Source organism: Synchiropus splendidus, chromosome 19, assembly GCF_027744825.2.
Source record: "Synchiropus splendidus isolate RoL2022-P1 chromosome 19, RoL_Sspl_1.0, whole genome shotgun sequence".
In the NCBI taxonomy this organism is placed as follows: Eukaryota; Metazoa; Chordata; class Actinopteri; order Syngnathiformes; family Callionymidae; genus Synchiropus; species Synchiropus splendidus.
In genome coordinates this window covers 9940298-9960147 of record NC_071352.1, presented here as the reverse complement: position 1 = coordinate 9960147, position 19850 = coordinate 9940298, and the positions used below count along the sequence as shown (strand labels likewise).

General features: G+C 39.7%; 3 protein-coding genes across 6 annotated transcripts; 1 reads left to right on the top strand and 2 right to left on the bottom strand.

Annotated features, from left to right (window-relative positions):
* Positions 1-4203: 4203 nt before the first annotated feature.
* Positions 4204-7749, bottom strand: mrm2 (mitochondrial rRNA methyltransferase 2). Its single transcript, XM_053852503.1, has 2 exons — positions 7454-7749; positions 4204-7308 (listed from the first exon to the last, which is right to left on the bottom strand). The coding sequence occupies exons 1-2, from the start codon at positions 7737-7739 to the stop codon at positions 6872-6874; spliced, it is 723 nt and encodes a 240-aa protein (XP_053708478.1). The 5' UTR covers positions 7740-7749; the 3' UTR covers positions 4204-6871.
* A 205-nt stretch (positions 7750-7954) lies between these two features.
* nudt1 (nudix (nucleoside diphosphate linked moiety X)-type motif 1) lies at positions 7955-11417 on the top strand. The gene is made up of 5 exons (XM_053852504.1): positions 7955-7991; positions 8241-8399; positions 8466-8626; positions 9815-9960; positions 10970-11417. Exons 2-5 carry the CDS (start codon positions 8382-8384, stop codon positions 11140-11142), a joined length of 498 nt encoding a protein of 165 aa, XP_053708479.1. The 5' UTR covers positions 7955-7991; positions 8241-8381; the 3' UTR covers positions 11143-11417.
* On the bottom strand, positions 10237-19841 carry snx8a (sorting nexin 8a). Of its 4 annotated transcripts, none has more exons than XM_053852499.1 (13): positions 19805-19841; positions 19201-19328; positions 18461-18590; positions 17797-17981; positions 16835-16955; positions 15709-15845; positions 15550-15630; positions 13921-14081; positions 13650-13779; positions 13500-13568; positions 12505-12654; positions 12203-12352; positions 10237-12123 (listed from the first exon to the last, which is right to left on the bottom strand). In XM_053852499.1, exons 1-13 carry the CDS (start codon positions 19839-19841, stop codon positions 12043-12045), a joined length of 1560 nt encoding a protein of 519 aa, XP_053708474.1. In that variant the 3' UTR covers positions 10237-12042. The 4 variants fall into 4 exon arrangements, with proteins under 4 accessions (XP_053708474.1, XP_053708475.1, XP_053708477.1 ...); XM_053852500.1 differs by lacking the exon at positions 19201-19328 and adding an exon at positions 19571-19626 and having other exon boundaries at positions 19805-19822; XM_053852502.1 differs by lacking the exon at positions 19805-19841 and adding an exon at positions 19571-19586.
* Between the last annotated feature and the right edge of the window lie 9 nt (positions 19842-19850).

Here is a 19850-nt window from a genome sequence, read left to right as displayed (position 1 = left end):
ACATGAGTGGCTCTTTGAATGTTCAAAGAACCATCTTGTTTTGAAAAAGCTTTTTATGCAGCAATGAGCAATTCTTCTCAATGAAAGTGGGGGTAACCTCAAAAGAGGGGTTGGGATTCAACGGTGACTAAAATGAAAACCCCAAAATGTATCAAACACTGAACTAAATGAAACTACGATCAGAACTACGTGATTATGGGAAACCGTACAGGTTCATCCAAAATATCCAACAGTCTGAAGTACTGGTGCAGGTCAGCCATGACTGTCAGGAGGTTTAAAAGCATCAAAGCTAAAAACACAAGTTCACATCAGGAAAGTACAAAAGAAAATATTAATGCACTGGGGTAGAAAAACATTAAGAGTCCATGATGGCGGCTTGGATAAACACGGTAGAAGATCCAGGGTGTGGAACCAAGACGTACAGGCGGCTTAAAAAGATACAAATTGTGTTCAAGGGTGAATGTGATGAATGGATGAGGCTTCGTGAAACACTCCTAATGTTCAAAGGCCACTTGATACCACTGTCTGCTGTGTAATCTATAGACTTTGAACAACTGTTTCAATGACACCTCAGACGATTTCTACACGAAACTTAACTCGCCACCTACTGAACTCTGAAAAATAAGACACTGTTTCATGAAGCCTCATCAACCTATGAGAGGGTTAGAGGCAAATTCTCATACTGCTATTGTTGATATGAAGTAGTTTACTATTTTAAATAATTTTAAATCTGTAACATTGTCGCTGTTTCACGAAGCCTCATCAGCGCATCACTTGTTAACACTCTGTGTCCTCGGTCGTGTCTCAGATTAAGAAAAAAGGAGCTCATTTCTTTCTTATATCGCCACGATTATTATTAGATATTAGACTAGATTCAAGCTTTCCACTGAAAATTTTAATAGACACTGAATTGGAATAGAAGTAGATGTCATGCTACATAATGGAGAACTTTTTAAAAAGTCAGTCACTGACTGTGACGGCTCCCAAGATTCAATTAGGTGCGGTGTTTTCGTCCTGGATATTTCTTCATGTGATGAATTTGTGTGAGGTAATTCATCATTTTTGACTGACAGACATACACAGATGAGGAGTCCTCAGATGGCCTCGGCGGGAGAACAGGGAGCTTGTGAGTGTCCCAGCATCCGGCACTTGTGGATGGAGCTTTAGCCACTCCAGACTGTAGTCTGTCCGAATTATCTTTTCGAGTTTAAATCGGAGAATATTGCTGTCATGCTGACGCCTCTCTTTTGGCCCTGTCTGCTGGAGCTCAGCAGGCCCTGTCATGAAACAGCACTTTGTCTGGTTAAACTTCGTGAACGCCAATAAAGACACCTCACCTGTGGGAAATTCACATTAGCAATAAGAGAGTCGACATGATGTTATTGACTCGAGCTTTCCACTGTTGAATTCTATTGTTCCTCGTAAATGTCAGCCAGAGTTGATATGGGCCATCGGAAAACGATGCGACCCAGAGCACCGCGCGGCGCTGTTCTCTATCGCCTGCGTTTTGTTTATCCGTCGTCACTTTAACCCTCCTCTCACAATCATCCTTCATCCCGCTCGCAATAATGTTGCTGACATTTTTCCACCCGAAAACACTCACACAGTATCGGCCCTCAAAGATGCTTGTCTTCATTTCCATGATCCATAATGCTATTACGCAGAATCAGATATTAAACAAGAATTTGCTTCTCAAAACAAAGTTTTCTACTATCATGCATTCCACTTTTTCTGCCCAGGATCTAATGTTGTTTATCTTTCTTAAACTAGCCATTGGAAAATGAAGCTTCATGAAGCACTTTCGAATTTAGAATATAAAGCCTCTAAAATGGTCATTCAATAATAATTCGCTCTGTATTACGCCTGCGTCTGTCTGTCTGTGAAATAACTCAGAAGATAACTCCACAAATCTTCTGAAGATCCACCACTGTTGGACTGAAAGAACACAACCTCCTGTTTTTGTTTGCCTAATACAAGCGAGTTGCAGAAGGCTACTGCCCCCTACTGTTCCATTGAGTTCATTGTGATCAATGATATGTACTGATGGGTAGATGAGGTTTCAGACACAGTGGCCTAGTTTTCTCTGCCGCATAATGTTTGGATTTGAACACTTAAAATCATTTCTAAAGCAAGAGCACCATCTAGTGGCCTCAGAAAATTAGGACACTGCTTCATGAAACCTCATCTATCCACCACTAACAATATGTCACATGTTAAAATAGTATTGTATTATATTAATAAATAGGGTCATATTGAGTTTAAAATTTTTTTAAAAAACAAACAATGCACAAAGCCCACTGGCAGTCATGGGTTGACAATGTTTCATGAAACAGTGTCCTCATTTTTAGAGGCCACTAGATGTCACTGGCCATGAACGACTATTTCAACAACCTCAGATCATTTTTAAAACCACGAGTACTGTCTAGTGAGCTCTGAAAATTCACTGTTTCACGAAACTCCATCAATCGATCACACTTAAATACAGTAATGGGCTGCTGATGTCCAAATTTACATCGGCCAATAGATGGCACTGGCCTTGAACATTGCCCTGAGCTCTCACCTTATTTTTAGACCTGAAAATTAGCAGTTTCATGAAACCTCATCAAACCATCAGTATCCACAAGTAAATCCTCATCCCTCATCCCTCACCCTCATTTTTGATGTAACATTATTGAAATAGCAATTGTCATTTTTTTCCACATACATTAAACTTGATTTTAAACTTCAATTGCAGCTTTAGATTTTTTTTTTTGTACCCAATGGTCCCTTGCGTCTCACATTCACCTGCCGCAGTAGAAGCAGCTCTACCCTGCCGTGTTGCTGCCAGAAATGAGGCATCTGAGGTTATCCAAAAGACTGGTCAGCATTGTATTTTTGACAGCCCAAATAAAAGCAGCAGTTGTCACACACTCACAGCCAGATTTGAGTCTCATTTATTTGTGAAGATGGTGTGAAATTATCTTGGTAATAATGGTCATTACTTCGGATCAGAGGACGCCTCTTGGCTCCGTTGGCTCTCATTCAGAGCACAGACTCGGAGGATGATGAATCTTAACAGAGTAGAAATTAATATTTGTGACTCAGGTCGGCCAAAGGAATGATGGTTACTGGACTGATATTGCCCCCTTTTTTTAATTTCCTGTCAATCTCAGGCTCCCGGTGTGTCGCTATTGAAGGGATTGTTTGTTTTTGGTTGGAGACGGAGAAGAATCGAATGAGAATATGATGGGATTCACCCAGTAGCATCTCATTAAGAACAGTTTCTGGATCAAATGTTAATTTCGATGACTGTTTTCTCGCTCAGGGTGAGAAGAGGAAGAAGCAGCTGCAGCAGTCGGGCGGACGGAGGCCACGGAGCAAATACTAAAACTACAGATCAGGCGCAGATATTAACACCAAGACTTCACACACAGCGTATAACCTGTGGGAATGTTGGTTGTTGTCCTTGCCACACAAGGGTTAGTGTTGATACTGAAACAGCTAACAAGAAAAAATATATATTTTAAAAGCCATTTAAAAAAATTATTAGTATTAGTCAATAAAAAATAGATAATAAAAAATAATTAATATTCATTATTATTGGCATGTATATTATTTGCATATTATTATTGGCATGAAATACAACAGCAGATGAACAAAGTAAAATAAAGATGAAAAAATAAAAACAAGATCATCATATTTTCACTTGCAAATATATATATATATATGAATTGAACAGTTTGCTCTCCAGACAACAGGGAACCTTTGTAAGTGCAGGAGTTCCTGGTCCATTGATCACAGTGATGCACAAAACACGTGGCAGCTAGGATGATAACAACAACAACAAACATGGAGGAATCCCTGAACAAAAGCAAACAAAAGCATCTGTTTGCTTTTGTTCAGGGACGTTTTTCGCTACACAATGTTCCAGGGTTTCCACTACTCTGAATGTACTTGAAAATCTCAACATTTAAATTCTTATACAAATATTTTCAAGACATGAAAAGAGCTTTAGTATAAATAAGGTGAAATAAAAAAATAATAAAAAAATATATATATATATGTATATATGTGTATATACATATACATATATACATATACATATATGTGTATATATATATATATATATATATATATATATATATATATATATATATATATATATATATATATATATATATATATATATATATATATATATATATATATTCATTTTTGCACATCTTAAAATCGCCTTTGGATCAGCTTTTCTGATCCAAGAGCACCCCCTAAATCTCCTTTTTATTATTTAACTTAAATTACAATTTTTGTGTAAACATATACACAAATATAAAAATGCATCTACTGCTGACGTTTGGCGTGTATCTGGCGATGACGAGAGAAAAATATATAATACGGATAATCAGGTTCAGCAGACTTAATATGATGAGTAATCCACTTAAATCCAAAGATAAATTCACATTAAAATTGCAGCTGCGCTCCTTTGTGCTTCAGCAGTGATTAAATCATCAGATTGAAATGTAAAATGTTTCTCCGGCTGTTTGTCTTTGTTTATCGACTCATATTTAAATGTGAACCTGCAGCCGTCCACAGAGGGACGAATTAACCTGAGAATGAATCATCGGCCGCGAGCGCGCGCTTCCAACAGAATTAACATAAAAACCCACCGTAATTTCGGAATAATTTAAATATAAATAGCAACGCGCCGAATCATCAACACGTAATGAAAAGCGAAATTGGTCATCTGCTCACATCTTTCACTATCAGCCTCATCGCCGGGCGGAGCAGCTTCCATTCATTCCACACAGTCGCTTTTAGAGGTCACTTCCCTTTTTTATTCCCACGTAATTTCCCCATGAATGTTTCAATTTCTCACATATTGCTCATCACTCCCGAGACGGAGAGGCCAAGTAGCCGCATTATTAATTTATTCATCCTCGTCGTCTCCTCTGCTGCCGCCATTCATGCAAATAGGAGTCTGACTCGCTCTCAGATGTTCGTTTCGTGTAAATGATCAGACTGTAAATCAATTGAAGACTGAGCTGGTTTCAATAAGATCCATGAGTCATTTCAATGGGATTTATTTGACTTGCATAAGCCTAATGTCCTTTATTTGAGTGCTGACTAGTGATGTGTCGTGAGGCTTCATGAAACAGGCTTCATTTTCAGAGCTCAGTAGGTGGCGATATTGGTTTATAAATGACCTGTATGTCTCCAGGACCCAGAGACGTGCAGGTGGGATCAGAGCCGACCCTTCTCACCCTGGTCATGGACTGTTCCTCTTCCCTCTGGCAGGAGGCTACAATCCAGACCAGAACCTCCAGTCACAGGAACAGCTTCAGAGTTTGTGATCAGCCCTTGTTGTTTGTGGGTTATTTATTTATTAGTTACTTTATTTTACCTTATTTTATTTTGTTTTTGTTCATGTTTGCAGGCTATACCAAAGCACTTTCCGAGTTGGTGGGATCCTCACAGACCATGCAGATAAAGCTGATTCTGATTCTAATGATGTGAGGTTTCATTGAAATACTTGAAAGCCAAACACAATACAGAAAACAGTGCCATCTAGTGGCCTCCAAAAATGTGGACAATGTTACATGAAGCCTCTTTCCAACTGATGAAGCCTCCGTGTTTTCGAAGCTCAGGAGGTGGCGCTCTCCTTTATAGTATATAGTGATGGGCTGGTGAGGCTTCATGAAACAGTGTCCTCATTTTCAGAGCCCACTAGATGGCACTCTTTTCTCTAAAATCTTTGGATTTGCACAACCAATTCAGAGACACCTAGGCTGCGAAAACGAGAACAGTGTTTCATGAAGCCTCACCTGAACATCACTAGAATGAAAGGAAAAGACGACGGGTCATCTTGATAGTGCGTCACGGTTTGCTGTTAGGTTTTTCTTTCAATCCCATCCATTGGCGGAGAAGATACGGTAAACCCACCACATCAAATGCCCAGCTACAAGTGGAAAAATAACAAGTTGCTCTGCACAAAATCTGCCGCTTAAATGAGCCAATAACATGTCGAACCCCAACACTCTGACTCTTCATTAAACAAGTCACAAACAATCAAATAACCGAGTGTGGAAAGTCCAATGTTCTGGCCAATTCGGAATATTACAGATGCAGTGATTTTCAGAACCAGGGCTGCAACAAAAACAAATCAATGGAATCAGCCACCAGGAAACAAAACTCGTCCATAGTTGTGCAGATGGTTTTCAACAGGAGGGAAAGAAGAGAGACCGTTGCTTCAGTGTGCCTTCTCTTAGTCATGGTGACATCACTTTTATCGATCAGAGCTTATGCCTTCATGATCTTTCAAAAGACATTCATATTCTGCTGCATGGCCGGTGGTGCACATGATGAGTAGAAGCTACTCCGCTCAACAGGCCTCAGTCACAAATCTCCCTCGGCAAAACCATCAATAAGTGTCGTGAAACATTTGGACTCTTGAGGGTGAAGACATGAAGGGTTTTGTTTTTTTGTTTTTTTTGCAGGACTTACATATTAGAGAGCCAAAGCTGCTCACTTAGCAAGGAGGAAAATCAACACCCACATGATGGAAGCGTCAGAGTTGGGCCTCGCTATGACTCAACAGTGCCACCTCTTGTTAGAATCTAGAACCATCTCTCGTGCGTCGAAGACAAAATATTGTTGGGGAAAATTAACAATTATTAGAGAAAAAAAGTTAATAAATTTATACATTGAAATGTTTTATACATTTCCCCATAACTGAATTTTGTCTCACAAGTCGCAGAGAAAACAAGAAAGCTAAGACATTTTACCTGAAACAAAATAAAATGTACAGCTACACTCTTAAAGGCTACAAAATGGAACGTTGTAAAGACAGTTTCTGGACTTCTTTTTGAACATACTTGACATTTCATCATCACATTTACGACGCTTTCATTGGCTTTTTATACATTCTTGCCAGGACATATCTCTCAGCGGACTCCTTCCTGCTGGCATTTGGCTTCACAGACTGCACACTACCAAAGACTCTAGACAGCTTCTCTTGCAGCCTTTTAGCCAGGATTCCATCCCAGTATTTACAAAGCAGAGAGCCTCCTGGTAGCAGAATCTTCTCGGCCAAGTCTGTCAATGACAAACAAAGATTGATGAGGTTCTCGTGGTCCATGTCCCGGAAACCACTGGCGTTTGGCGCCATGTCACTGAGGATAACATGCGCTTGGCCCTTAGGAAGAAGCCCTTGCAGTTTGGCGTGTGTGACAGGATCTGTGACGTTATGGAACGGAAGCAAGCGGGCGCCTTCCAGAGGTGATATGTGCAGCAGATCAAGCCCAATGACTGTACCCCGTGGCAACCTGGAATCTGCAACATCAGAGAACATGACTGACTCCAACTTAACTGACTTAATGATGGGTTGAACACCCAAAAGGAACAATAAACTAGGTCGGTTTCAACACAATATAAATGATATATTAAAGGGATTTGAATCATTCTCGATCCAGCTCACCAGTGCCCGCGGAGTTGACCCTCTGGATGGCCACTTGGCTCCAGGCTCCAGGCGCAGCACCACAGTCTACAACGCTGAGTCCCGGCTCAAGGAGTCGAAACTTGTCGTCGATTTCCAGAAGCTTAAAAGCGCTTCTGCAGCGGAAGTTCTGGGCGCGCGACGCTTTGACATACGGGTCGCGGAGTTGCCGCTGCAACCAATTTTGTTCGGCCACCGTTTTCCCCTTCAGCTTCTTCAGAAGTGGCGGAGAGGAGTGGAAGAGTCGCCGGCGGCAGGACAGCCACATCACTGAGTTGTTGACATTGAGCACGCATGCTTAAATGCGCAAGCGCAGTGCGACCCCTCCGAGTGTTCTGTCAATTCGTGTCCCCTCAGCCCTAAAGCACTGCAGTTCCGCTCCGCTTGCTTTTCAGTTAGTATGACTTCCTATCTTTGGATTTGCTTTCCAAAATGTGTTTTGAAATATACCTTTCTTTTTTTGTCGCAGTTGCCTCACATTTTAACTCAAGAACACATTTTATAAGGTCCTTATAATAAGGTAACAAATACGCAAACAAATCGTCTGTGGAATGTACGATGTAGAATATATCATTTTCATAAATAAATGTTTGCTGTTGTTACGCAAATGTTTATTATAATTTTGCAAAACAGCTCATTGATGGCTTTCATTTGTCAACGTCACTATTATTATTTTGGTGCTATTGTTATTACTATTATTAGTGTTACTACATTCTGTTAGAAGGTTTTATCGTCAAAATTCTAATTGTTGCTTTGTGCATTTGTACAGGAGAAAGTGCATGGTTTCTAGTCGGTGTGTTTTTGCCGTGACACCATGCACCATGCTTCGGTACCGCCAAAACAAGCCATGTGACTGTCCTCAGTCATCCCGCTCGGAGCCACGTTCTCAGTGTTTGTTTCGCCTGTGTTAATGGAGGAAGGCAAAAAGGTGATCGTTGTAATCCACAGCTTTGTCTTCGTTGTCGGGTGTTTGATTCCCTGTGTTGCGCTGCAGAGAGAAGAGATGCTGAGCCCCAAGCTGCTGACGCTGGTGCTGGTGGTCCGGCCCACCAGGGTTCTGTTGGGCCTGAAGAAGAGAGGGTTTGGGGAAGGAAAGTGGAATGGCTTTGGAGGAAAGGTTCAACGTGGAGAGACGATCGAGCAGGCAGCGAGGAGGTGACTATTCTCATGTGTTTGTCACAGGAAAATAATACAACCACTGACATACACCACAATACTTCTCTCTGCTTTACCTTGTGATAACAAGAAAATCTACTGCCATTAATATGAAACTAAGTTATTGCTTATGTGTTCAACTCCTCTGACCACAACTCGTGACCCGAATAGAGTAATAACAGTCCTATGATGTCACACTTCCATTAGATGCAGTCTATTTTATTGTCTTTTTTTAGTTTACTGTTGCATATGATTAAGTGTTTTGAATTAAATGTCTCCTTATATTTCAATGCTGCAAAAGACGCCACCAAAAAAACAGGGTCATACACTCTAATATTTCGTTGGACCGCCTTTAGCTTTGATGACAGCACGCATTCGCTGTGGTTTCGATCAGCTTCTGCAATGTCACAAGATTTATTTCCATCCAGTGTTGCATTCATTTTTCACCAAGATCTTGCATTGATGATGGTAGAGTCTGACCGCTGCGCAAGGCCTTCTCCCAAAGATCCTCAATGATGTTAAGGTCTGGACTCTGTGGTGGCCAATCCATGTGTGACAATAATGTCTCACGCTCCCTTTCACAATTTGAGTCCGATGAATCCTGGCATTGTCATCTTGGAATATGGAAAATCCATTGGTGGAATAACCTGGTCATTCAGTATATTCAGGTAGTCAGCTGACCTCATTCTTTGAGCACATCATGTTGCTGAACCTAGACCTGACCAACTGCAGCGACCCCGTACCTATTTGTTTACTTAAATCCAGGTGGCAACTTTGTTTTTGGCCAGGCACTGTATCTTTACTCATTTCTTCGTTATACAATTGCTTCTTTCCACTTTTTATCGCCTAAAATAACTTGATGGTGGCTCACTTTTGTTCCAAAGGTCATTTTCAAAGGCAATGAATTGGAGCTGCCCCTGTAATCCTCCATAATATTTTAGCTTTTCTCCATTGTAATATTTCTATATGAGTATATATGATAAACTGGTATTTGAATTTTGGAAGATGTAGTTTATTTAAGGCGTCACATTTTTTTATTTATGTACATGGATTTTGTTATTATTTTAATGGTTATGTGGTGTGTGCTTAGCAATGAAATAAAACCTGTTGAAATTTGTGATTTATTCTCACCAATCTACCTAAAACTTTAAGTGACTGCTCAGCCAGAATAAATCTTTTGCTTTTTAGAGAGCTGCTTGAGGAAAGTGGTCTCACCGTGGATGCTCTGGAGAAAGTGGGAAACATCAAATTTGAATTTGTTGGAGAGACACAGCTGTTGGACGTCCATGTTTTCAGAGCAGACAGTTACAATGGCGACCCGACGGAATCTGAAGGTAGGAGACTGTGTGCTGAATGAGGTGTTGTGATTCACAAGGGTTTTTAGCTTCAGAAATTTCAAGTGTGCTTCCATTATAAGCCACACCAGCAAATACCCATGCTTCCTTTCAGACCTTCCTCTGGTGAGAGACTATGCAGTTGCTCTCAAAGCCACTTGAAAGTTTGTGTCTGTTTCCAGGAATCACACTCACATCGGAATGCTGGCTTTGCCATTCATAAAAACGTGTCTGAGAAGCTAAATCGGAGGCTTGAGTGAAAGGAATGAGCAGGAATTTGACTTTATTGAGGGACAGGAATTTATGAGAGGGGGTCTGAGCTGAGTAATGCCAGAACACACATCAACACAGACAGACAGGAGACCCTCCACAAATGGCACACAGACGTCTGCAGAGACCTGGAAATATATTGAAGTTACATTGCATACTCAGCTAAACAAAACTACTAAACTACAAAACAACTAAACAAAAAAAGAAGATTGAATTGATAAGTCAGTAAATATGTGGGACTTAAAAATGACTCAGCAAAATCCTAGTGCGCTTCGAAAACCTGGTTTAAAGATATGGTCATCACCAACTTCAGTTGGTCGCCACACACCTGCCCGATTTGTGAACTGGGGTCAGAGGTCAGAGTGAAGAGCTGAAGGTAAATTCTTTTAAGTTGCGGTGACCAGCCATCTGGAGAGAAAAGGTTCCGCTCTGACCTAACTGCTTGTTTCAGTCCGACTCCAACCAAAGTCTGCAGCGATCCACACGATACATCAAAGTCAAATCATAGATTTGTCCAATTCTTTTATCAAAGTCAAGCAGAGTATAATCCGTTTCTCTCTGATGATGTTATCTATTCTAAAGTTTCTTGTCGACAATTTGATTCGCTTAATGGCAAACCCAGTGAGACGCGACGGCGATGAGTCAGAAGTGACACGGAAATAATGTGATTAATGAATTCAAAAGAGAATGACTTCTGTGAGATCAGGGCCGGCGATTAATCCCTGTCTCTTTTCTGCAGAGATGAGGCCGCAGTGGTTTGATCGAGACAAGATTCCCTTTAGTCAGATGTGGGCTGACGACGTGCTTTGGTTCCCCTTGTTGCTCCAGCACAAAAAGTTTGTCGGCTACTTCAAGTTTCAGGGTCACGATGTGATTCTCAGTCACACGCTGGAGGAGGTGGAGGCGCTCTGAGACGAGTGGATCGCAGCTGCGGAACTGGTTTTAGCTGCCACACAAATGTGGAGTCACTGTAATGTCGCAATCCGGTTATGTTCTATTCTGAATCACATTCCTGCTAAACTTTTTTTTTTTAAGATGCATTCATATTCCTAACCTTTCAGACCAAATTCATTTGTTGCACAATGTGTCCTTCAAATAAACAATGTTAAACGTATTTGGTTGTGCAATAAATTTGAGGGTTTTTTTGAATAACCCAAAAATAAAAATGAGAAAACATCCATAATAAATATGTTGTCTTTTTTTTAATCGTGGTAATTGATAGGCCACAATTCAGTCGATATTTACAACATGTGCATGAACTTCCTCTGTGTCCGCATGAAACAGTTGTGTAATATTTCTGAACGTAAAAATGCTGTAGCGTTGTCATAAAGAATATGAACACTTCAAGTTTATGTGTATTTTAAATTCAAAATAAATCAGTACTGATTTAGATTGAATTTTATTAAAGACCATTTATTGGTACATAATAGAGTGATAAACCTTTTGTCATATTTCTCATATTAGTGTTTTATAATATAAAATCTACATGATTATTACTTAGTTTTGTTTAATCCTACGCGTAGGTACATCTAGGACCAACCTTTGAAATCAACAGTAAAACAAAAAAATGGAGTGAGGTGTTTTTCATCAAGTTTTTGAGGAAAGCTGAAAGGGCTTGAGTAGCACGAGAGGTACATGAAAATAAAGTTTGCTGCTTGATATAAAAATAAAGTCGATGGTATACCCGGGAATACTTCATCAGCACGCAAATGGAATAATCCTACTTCATTAAAATGTTGTTGGAATGCAACAAAATACTAGTTCCAGCTTCCAGGTCCCTTAAAACAGCAAGTTGTTTTCAGAAGTGACGCTTCACATGGCAGCTGTCAATCCGTTTTTGTCACCAAACAGGCATCCAAGTTTCGGTTGGAGTTCATTCCACACCTGTCCCATCTGCCATTAAAAATATCTTCAATTAAAAAGTATATTGTGAATAAAAATAAGAATATCAATACAATACAATACTGCACACCTCGCTGTGTCCTTGCACCTGAGAGTTGACAAAGGCTCCCAGGATGTGCGACGTTATGGGAAGGTAGCTGAAGATAAGCTGTGTTTCCTGATGGAGGCAGAAGAGCGAGAAATAATTTCGCAACTCCATGGTCTGGATGGCGTTTTCTTGCTGCAATAGAATTCAGAAAAAAAAGGTGTGAAATAATCTTACACAGTCACAAGAGTCACTTCCTGTTTCAAGAATTCCTCAGATAAGTTGACTTTTTGGTTCATACTCTTCTGGTTCAGAAGTATATGAGTCAAATCAGAAGCCTGTATCACCTGAACTATCCGGGACTCCAGCTGCTCCACGCTGGCCTGCTCTTTCGGCTGCACTGTCGCACTCATCATCTGCCTCTTCATCACGCTGTACTTGTGCAGAGCGCGCTGGTGCTCGTGGAGGACACCTTTCTCATGCCGTTCACACAGATCCTGAAGAAGAGAACACACTTCATCTACTGAAGGATGGAAATGAAAAGCAAACACTTCTGCTTCTTGTTTGTTTTTTATTCATAAATAAATATAATAAATAAAACACATAAAGACTTGTGTAAATACATTTTTTTCAATGCTCTTGTGGTGTTGTTTTTGTGCACAATGAGAAAAATGTCTTAAAACAATAAGTTAACAAAAAATAAAGAGAGCGAATCCTTCAAAAGATCTATGGATCCAGATCCAAAATTCAACCAAAATGGTATCATCGGTTCCTTAAAACTGTTACCAACATTTCCTGAAAATACAAGTGAAATCCGTCCATCCGTTTTTGAGCGATTTCGCTTACGGGAACAGTGACGATCACATGACCTCCTCGGTGGAGGAAATGGATAGATAAAACAAGGAAGGGGTCATAAAGGAGGCTGGGTGGGCGAGTGGCCGTCTCCGAGGTGCCTTCCAGAGGACAGCTGGTCAAATAGGAAGTGGGGGGTCCCTAGTGATGACCTTGGTTTTCCTGAGGCAGCTGATATGTGTTCCAGGGTGGGCAGGGGAGTGTGTGTACCACACACCCACACAACTAGTAAGACAGTTTCAACTTTAATATCATTAAATTCTCACCGTTTTAGACTGACATAATGCTGTATTCCACGTGTGCTGTAAACACAAAAGGTTTGTGCTCGAGCTGCAACACGGCAGTTGGAAAGGAAGCGGAACGCCAGCGGAACAAAGAATTATAAAGGACTAGATTTCAGTCAAATAAACAATATTAGAATATAGATTTTAATGTCAAGGTTTACAGCTACAAATGCAGTGTCCTGAAAGTGGAGTTGAAAAAGCCTCACCTTGTACGACTGCAGCAAATCCAAGAACAAGTTCAGCTTCTCCACCACATGATCTTCTTCCCGCCTGCCCTGGGGAGATTTGGAAAACGACATTTGTTTGGACCTCAGATGTGCTCCGCGAAAAACAAAATGTGTGGGTGAAGACGTTACCTGCTGAGCAGATTTGTCCGAGAGCAAAGCGAACTCCACTGACAGACTCTTGAGAGCCTGACGCAGAGTCCCCCAGCCGCTCTCAGAGGAGGCCAGGGAGGGAAGAGACAGCGTATCCGAGCCCAGCGTGCTGCAGACGACAGGAAGAGACGCAGGGAATATCAAATTGACTTTCACGCCATAGAAACAATGTTTCACGCTGGATCCAAAACTGTGTTTTCCCAGTCCAGAAGGAGAAGAAATTCAACTGTACATTATTGGAATTTAATACCTGAGCTCTCGGCCAAACATGAGAAGATCACTTGCATTCTCCTTGGAGCGCTCCGCTATCTTTTCAGCTCTCTCCCGCAGCTTTGAGAAGCTGTTGTGAACATTTTTGATCAACTCTCTGCTCGCCGAGAACTGGGCTTGGATGTCTGCGGGGAGGTATTCCTGCGAGGCAAATCCAGAAGCACAAACCTCATAACTTGTTAATGTTGGGGAATCATCAAAACGGCCCTTCAGAAATTCCAACAGTAGTTGCTGAATTTCTAATGCAGCACTTGCGCTGCCTGCCTTGCTAAACACACCCAAAACGTTATTTTCCTTCATTTAATCCAATGTTTGTTTTTTGTTTGTCTTTTTTTTTAATGATTATGTATGAATTGTATCAACCTAAGACATTGAAATCATCACAGCTTCCTTAGGAAAGGTGACATTTTTATTTATTTATCTTTTAGCAGACGAAAAAGCTCAATAGTCAAACGCTACTTGATCATCTTGTCCAGCTATATACAGTACAATACAGTCCATGTGTAGCACATTAAATTCTGCCTCTCAACCACCACAATATTAAAACCAAATTCTCTTCACAAAAGATTCACACACAGATCTCTTTTTGTATCGAGGTAGATCACTTTCTGTTCTGAATTTCAGCATCAAACTGCTTCCTTAAGCCTCTATTGACCACAGACAAACGCGCTTTTGAAATGATCACAACTCCTCAGTGGTTTCTGATATCTGGAAAATTCAATCTGAAAGCAGGGAATAAAGGCTTTAAGCTCATATAAGTGTCATGACAGTAGATCCCATCTCATCTGCAGTGGGACCTCAGCAGATTCAGCACGCTCATGTGTTAAGATTTCACCAGGCTTCTCAGTAGAATAACTTCTAAACCACCTATATATATGACGGGTGATGCAGGCATATGCTGAAAGGAGTGTCGCATGGGTTGCTGCTTTAGTTGAGAGTTTATAAAGTTCGAACGTGAGTCGGTGAGAAAATCTATTGTCACTGTTGTGTTACATTTTCTAAAATGTGTCTCACAAACAGTCAGCAAGAGTGGGAAAACCACCAGGTTGCTCACTCATACCACACCAGCTCAAAACATATAGATGTTCCAATTAAAATGAGGGAAAATAAAATGATGAAAGGGAGTGAAAGTTTTTAGAGTTCATACCATGTTATCAGGTTGAAAATTGTAGTCATTTTTGTATATTTTTGCTATTATACAGTCAAAAACTCACAGTAATGAGCAGAAATTTTAACAATTCTGCAACTGAAAATAAACACAGACCCAAGATTGAAGTAGAGGAGTTTCAATGAGTGGCCATGAACTAAACCTTTCCAAAGCAGTGTATAAACAAAAAATATCACTTTCTGAATGAATGAGGAACCAACACACTTGTTTTCGTCCACCATTCCAACATTCAGTCAAAAACAACACCATCACCTTATTACAGCGATGGAGAGAAAAAACATTCATGAGATTCTTATTGAAAATAATAAAAAGAAAAATGCAATGCTCGTGTTGATAGGATGTTTTTTTTTTTTTTTTTTATGAATCACAGCTGTCAGAAGAAGAAGCAGTGATGTGAAAAGATTCATTAAAACAGTGAAACATTTTTCATAAAATGCAAACCTTTGCCAGTGTTGCAACCCTGTTGGTCATGAACTCATCACCCGTTTTCTTGTAAGTGTCCCGCAGCTTAATCTGAACATCCTGTTTGGCAAGAAGAGAGTGGAAACGCTGTAACAGTCAAGTTGGTGACTGGCGACACGAGGACAGAAATGAGCCTACCGATCCACTGAACGTTAGAAAAGTCTTGACCAGTTCATCCTCAGAGAAGAAGGGATGTCTCGCCACCAGGTTGATGAACCTGCAGAGCGCGCGCCGCCTCCCTTCGATGAAGTCACTCTCAGAAACTGATGTCAAGACTGCAACGCAAAGAGGTGAATACTGATGGTTGTGTTTTGTTGCTTAAAAAGTACGCAAGAGTATCATCTTAAAGAAAACCGATGGTCCGGCTATCGCTTACACTTCTCTTTATAGGAGGAGCCTATCTCCACATAGAGGACACATATAGACTCACTCACAAATACCCAATTTTCCAGGTCAATGATTAAATTCTGTATCATGTGGACTATCATGGGTTAAACCAGGTGAGGCCAAAGTCCGACCCAGGGGCCATTGATGGCCCTTAAAACAATTTTATTGGGCCCATCATCAAATGTCGTATTCTCAGTTAACCATAAAATACGCATCATTCTTAAACTGACTACTAACACATTTGTGCCATTCTATAAGCACTAAGATGAAAATCCCGTAAAAATTCTAATATTAACTGAGACTCTACTTCTTGGTTTCGTCTGCCCATGAAATAGAGTTGGTCAAACTGGTGTTGGTCGCCAGCAAGTACAAACAAGCAGGGGTCTTTGTAAATCACCCCTTTATGTATACAACTTCTGGGTAACACAGCTCTTGTTCACAAGAGTACACTCATTTTTTCATGGTTAAAATAACATAACATTTTCTGCAGTTAAAGGCACTAAATTAAACAGACAACTAAAACAATTAATTTGTAACACAAAACATATTTTAGCAATAATTTTGCTGCTAACCATCATTTTGTTGTACGAATGTGAGTCTCCAGTGAAAGCAAAATTGCCACCATTTATGCAACTTCACTTGAGAAGAATTTAAGAAGCTCATTAAATATCAAGACATTTGTTGACTTGTTACCAGCAGAAAGTTAATGATTTATTGACTGACATCCTGTTGACCTCTTGTTTCAGAAAGTTCAACATCAGGATGATACTTGAGAGTTGTATTTTTATGTGCTTGATAGTAAACAGTGTAAAAACAAATCCACAGAATACAGAGTTTACAGAGTTTATTCATTTGATATTAAGCTGTAGCTACTTACCTCCCTTCAGCATTCTTTTCGGGGGAAGCACTGGTACAATTCTGTAAGAAAACCTCTGAAGCAGAATCTCATGGAAGACGTCGAAGTCACTGTAGCGCCGATATACTGACATTTTGTAGCGCTAAATGAGAAAAATATATGAACAAATAAATAAGTATCATCACTGGACCAGTTTTCTTTCAAATATTCAACAGTTTTAAATGAAACACATTTTCTTTCATGAAAACATTCATTGTCAAACACATGTTGAGCGATCTTCCTGATACAAGTTGGATTATTGACACTAAATATTTGATCAATGGCTTTTTTAAGGGAGAAAAAACTAAATTAATTGAGTTCATTTATATAGTTTGTTGGAGTTTTTTGTCAGAACTGAGCTCCGCCACATTGAAGCTGTACCAAGACCTTTTTTATTATTTCTTTATTTATTTTTACATCAGATTCCACAAGTCAATTTATTTTTGATCTGTCTGTCATGCATTTGTAAGATGTTCCTCAACCTATAAAGAAGTACAATGATTGGAAAAGTGTTAAATGAAAAGATAAACATTCATTCATTCGTGACTACATGTAACAAAAACATTTATATTCATCCTCAAATAGATTGTAAAAAATACAAAAAAATAGTTATATAATCAATACATCCATTATGTAATAAAAGAATATGCATGAAAAAAATTAACCAAAAACAATGACATAAATAAAAATAATATATTTATAATATATTTGTCCTGACTAGCTAAACAGAAAACACAGAACAAAATACAGATGAATAACTCACAACAAATTATATTTGGGAGGTAAAACCTCATCTTTATTGTTTATCACACTAGTATTTGGCAATATAGACAGATTTTAAATTGTAAAATGTAAATCAACACAAGTTAAAGGTACTTTAGCGCCATGGTGAAACCATTTAAGACAGGATACAGTAACATTTAAGTCTCAGGTAAGTGACTTACCTTACTGGTGACCTGGTATTCAACATGTTTTAGGAACAGGCCCTTCTTCTCTGGTATGAGCTCCACCTGGACCGAGTCTCTGGCCAGCAGCTGGTCCAGCGTCTGCGACAGCGTCAGCACATCCTCCTGAGCCGGCTGCATCCTCAGAACGTCCAAGTCCTCGCCAAGCTGAGGTTTCGGCAGCTCTGTCCACACCAGCACATTTGCTTTTCACAACTTTTTCCTCCATTCGAGCAAATAAACCGAACAAAGGGCCTTATCTGATGAACTCCACCACTTCCCTGCCTACTCGCCAATCTCATTCTTTTTGTGTGCCCATGTGATCTATCATCCCTTCCTTCCTCAGCATTCCAAACGGGTCGTGATGTCTGAGACGAATCAAAGTTGTTTGGCAACCAGCTCACGGCCATGCCAGCCAAAAACAACAAGGATGACTTTAAGTTATCTTGGAATGCCGAAGGGAAGCTAGAGTAATGGCCAAAAAAACATGTGATTTACAGGCAGCTGAATCGTGCTGAAGCTTTTCCTCTCAAATTTTTTAAACTAAAATCACAAGTCACGGAGCAGTTTACCCTCACAGCACGTTTACCTGGACAGTGCCCTTTGACCCGTTCAGAATGCTGCTCACCAAGCAGAAATGTTTAGTGCTGTCACAGCCATTCACCTTGTATGAAGTTCTCCAGAAGTTTGGGGCTTGGCTGCTTCCCTTGTTGAGCGACTGCAATCAACGCCAGAGCTTTGTAGAGGGACACTTTACTCAAGAATCCATCGGTGACATCGACATGCTCAGCAATCTGAGAGGAACATGGTGAAGCTTTATTTTAAAGTAGTAAGTGAGAACAAAATAAACATAATCAGATGATAAAAATAAAAATAAATTGGTACAGTGTGTATTAATTCAATGAAATTAAATTCAGTGTTTTTAGATGTGATGAAAAGAAAGTTACATAGGGTAAGTTAATGTTATAAAAGCAATGTTTTATTAAATAATTATTTCATATTTCAGTTTTCAACAAATAAAAATTACAATAACAAAGCCATAATCTATTTATAATGGGAAAAAAATACTACTTAAAAAATACATATAAGTAAATAAACAGACAGGAAACTGACATATTATCATGAAAAATAAGACATCTTACTTGGCCTTTGTGTTAAATGTAGGTAGCATGAGTGAAGTTAAATTATTTTTAATGATTTATATATTTGTGCTTTGGTGTTGAAGTTGGATTTCGTAACAAGTTTCGCAACAAACTGTGCTGTAATAACTGGAATAATGATGATTAAGGCTGAGCCAAATGCTGGACAAAATCCTCAAATAATATCAAAACATCTAAAATCTCAAAATAAAATATGTATTTTAATATCTCTGCTTAAAAAATGGATTTGGCATTTACACCTTACCTGGTCTAACACCACCTTGGGAAGGTCAGTTCTCTGTAGCAACCTATGAAAAACCTCCACTCTCACTTTTTCATCGGTCCTACATCTGATGGCTTCATGAACCTCTCTGTAATATGCAGGCACTGAGCCTGTAATAAAAAAAATTAAAAAAAAACAAGCAAGGATTCAATCCATTTACAATCTTATTTTGAAGATACAATTGAACTGTGAGTCGGGTCGGCTTTTTTTTCAGCGCATACAATTGATACAAATCACTGTTTACAGTGCACAACATCGCATAAAATCGGATCTTACTACTCGTATTTGGCTTCCCGCGGAAAAAAAAAATGAAAGGGACTGTCATACGTCAGTTAGAACAGTAAAGACAAACCTGCTTCAGTCTGTCTTCAACTCGTTATTTTGATGTCCAGATCCAAGATACAGTTGCTGTTTAAAAGCAGATGATGCAAAGAAGAAGCTTTCAAAGTTCTCGGTAGTAAGTTTAACGCGCACATTTACACATCAGATATATTACACGAGGGTATTGTGAGTGGATTAAAAGCAATACTGGTGAATAGTTTATCAAGTTATGCCACAAGAAAAGCAAAAAGTTGTCGCACTGTACCGTCGTTGAGATCTCCTGCCATGACTGAAGCTGTCATGTGAGCGCA

Coding starts and splice junctions, on each gene's coding strand:
- nudt1 (XM_053852504.1), top strand. Junction 8,627..9,814: donor ATCGAGCAGGCAGCGAGGAG/GTGACTATTCTC, acceptor TTTGCTTTTTAG/AGAGCTGCTTGAGGAAAGTG. Junction 9,961..10,969: donor CGACCCGACGGAATCTGAAG/GTAGGAGACTGT, acceptor TCTTTTCTGCAG/AGATGAGGCCGCAGTGGTTT.
- snx8a (XM_053852499.1), bottom strand. CDS start 19,841: ATGACAGCTTCAGTCATGGCAGGAGATCTCAACGACG. Junction 16,956..17,796: donor AATACCAGGTCACCAGTAAG/GTAAGTCACTTA, acceptor TTTCTCATTTAG/CGCTACAAAATGTCAGTATA. Junction 14,082..15,549: donor GGGTTGCAACACTGGCAAAG/GTTTGCATTTTA, acceptor TTTGCCTCGCAG/GAATACCTCCCCGCAGACAT.
- mrm2 (XM_053852503.1), bottom strand. CDS start 7,739: ATGTGGCTGTCCTGCCGCCGGCGACTCTTCCACTCCTCTCCGCCACTT. Junction 7,309..7,453: donor GGTCAACTCCGCGGGCACTG/GTGAGCTGGATC, acceptor CTGATGTTGCAG/ATTCCAGGTTGCCACGGGGT.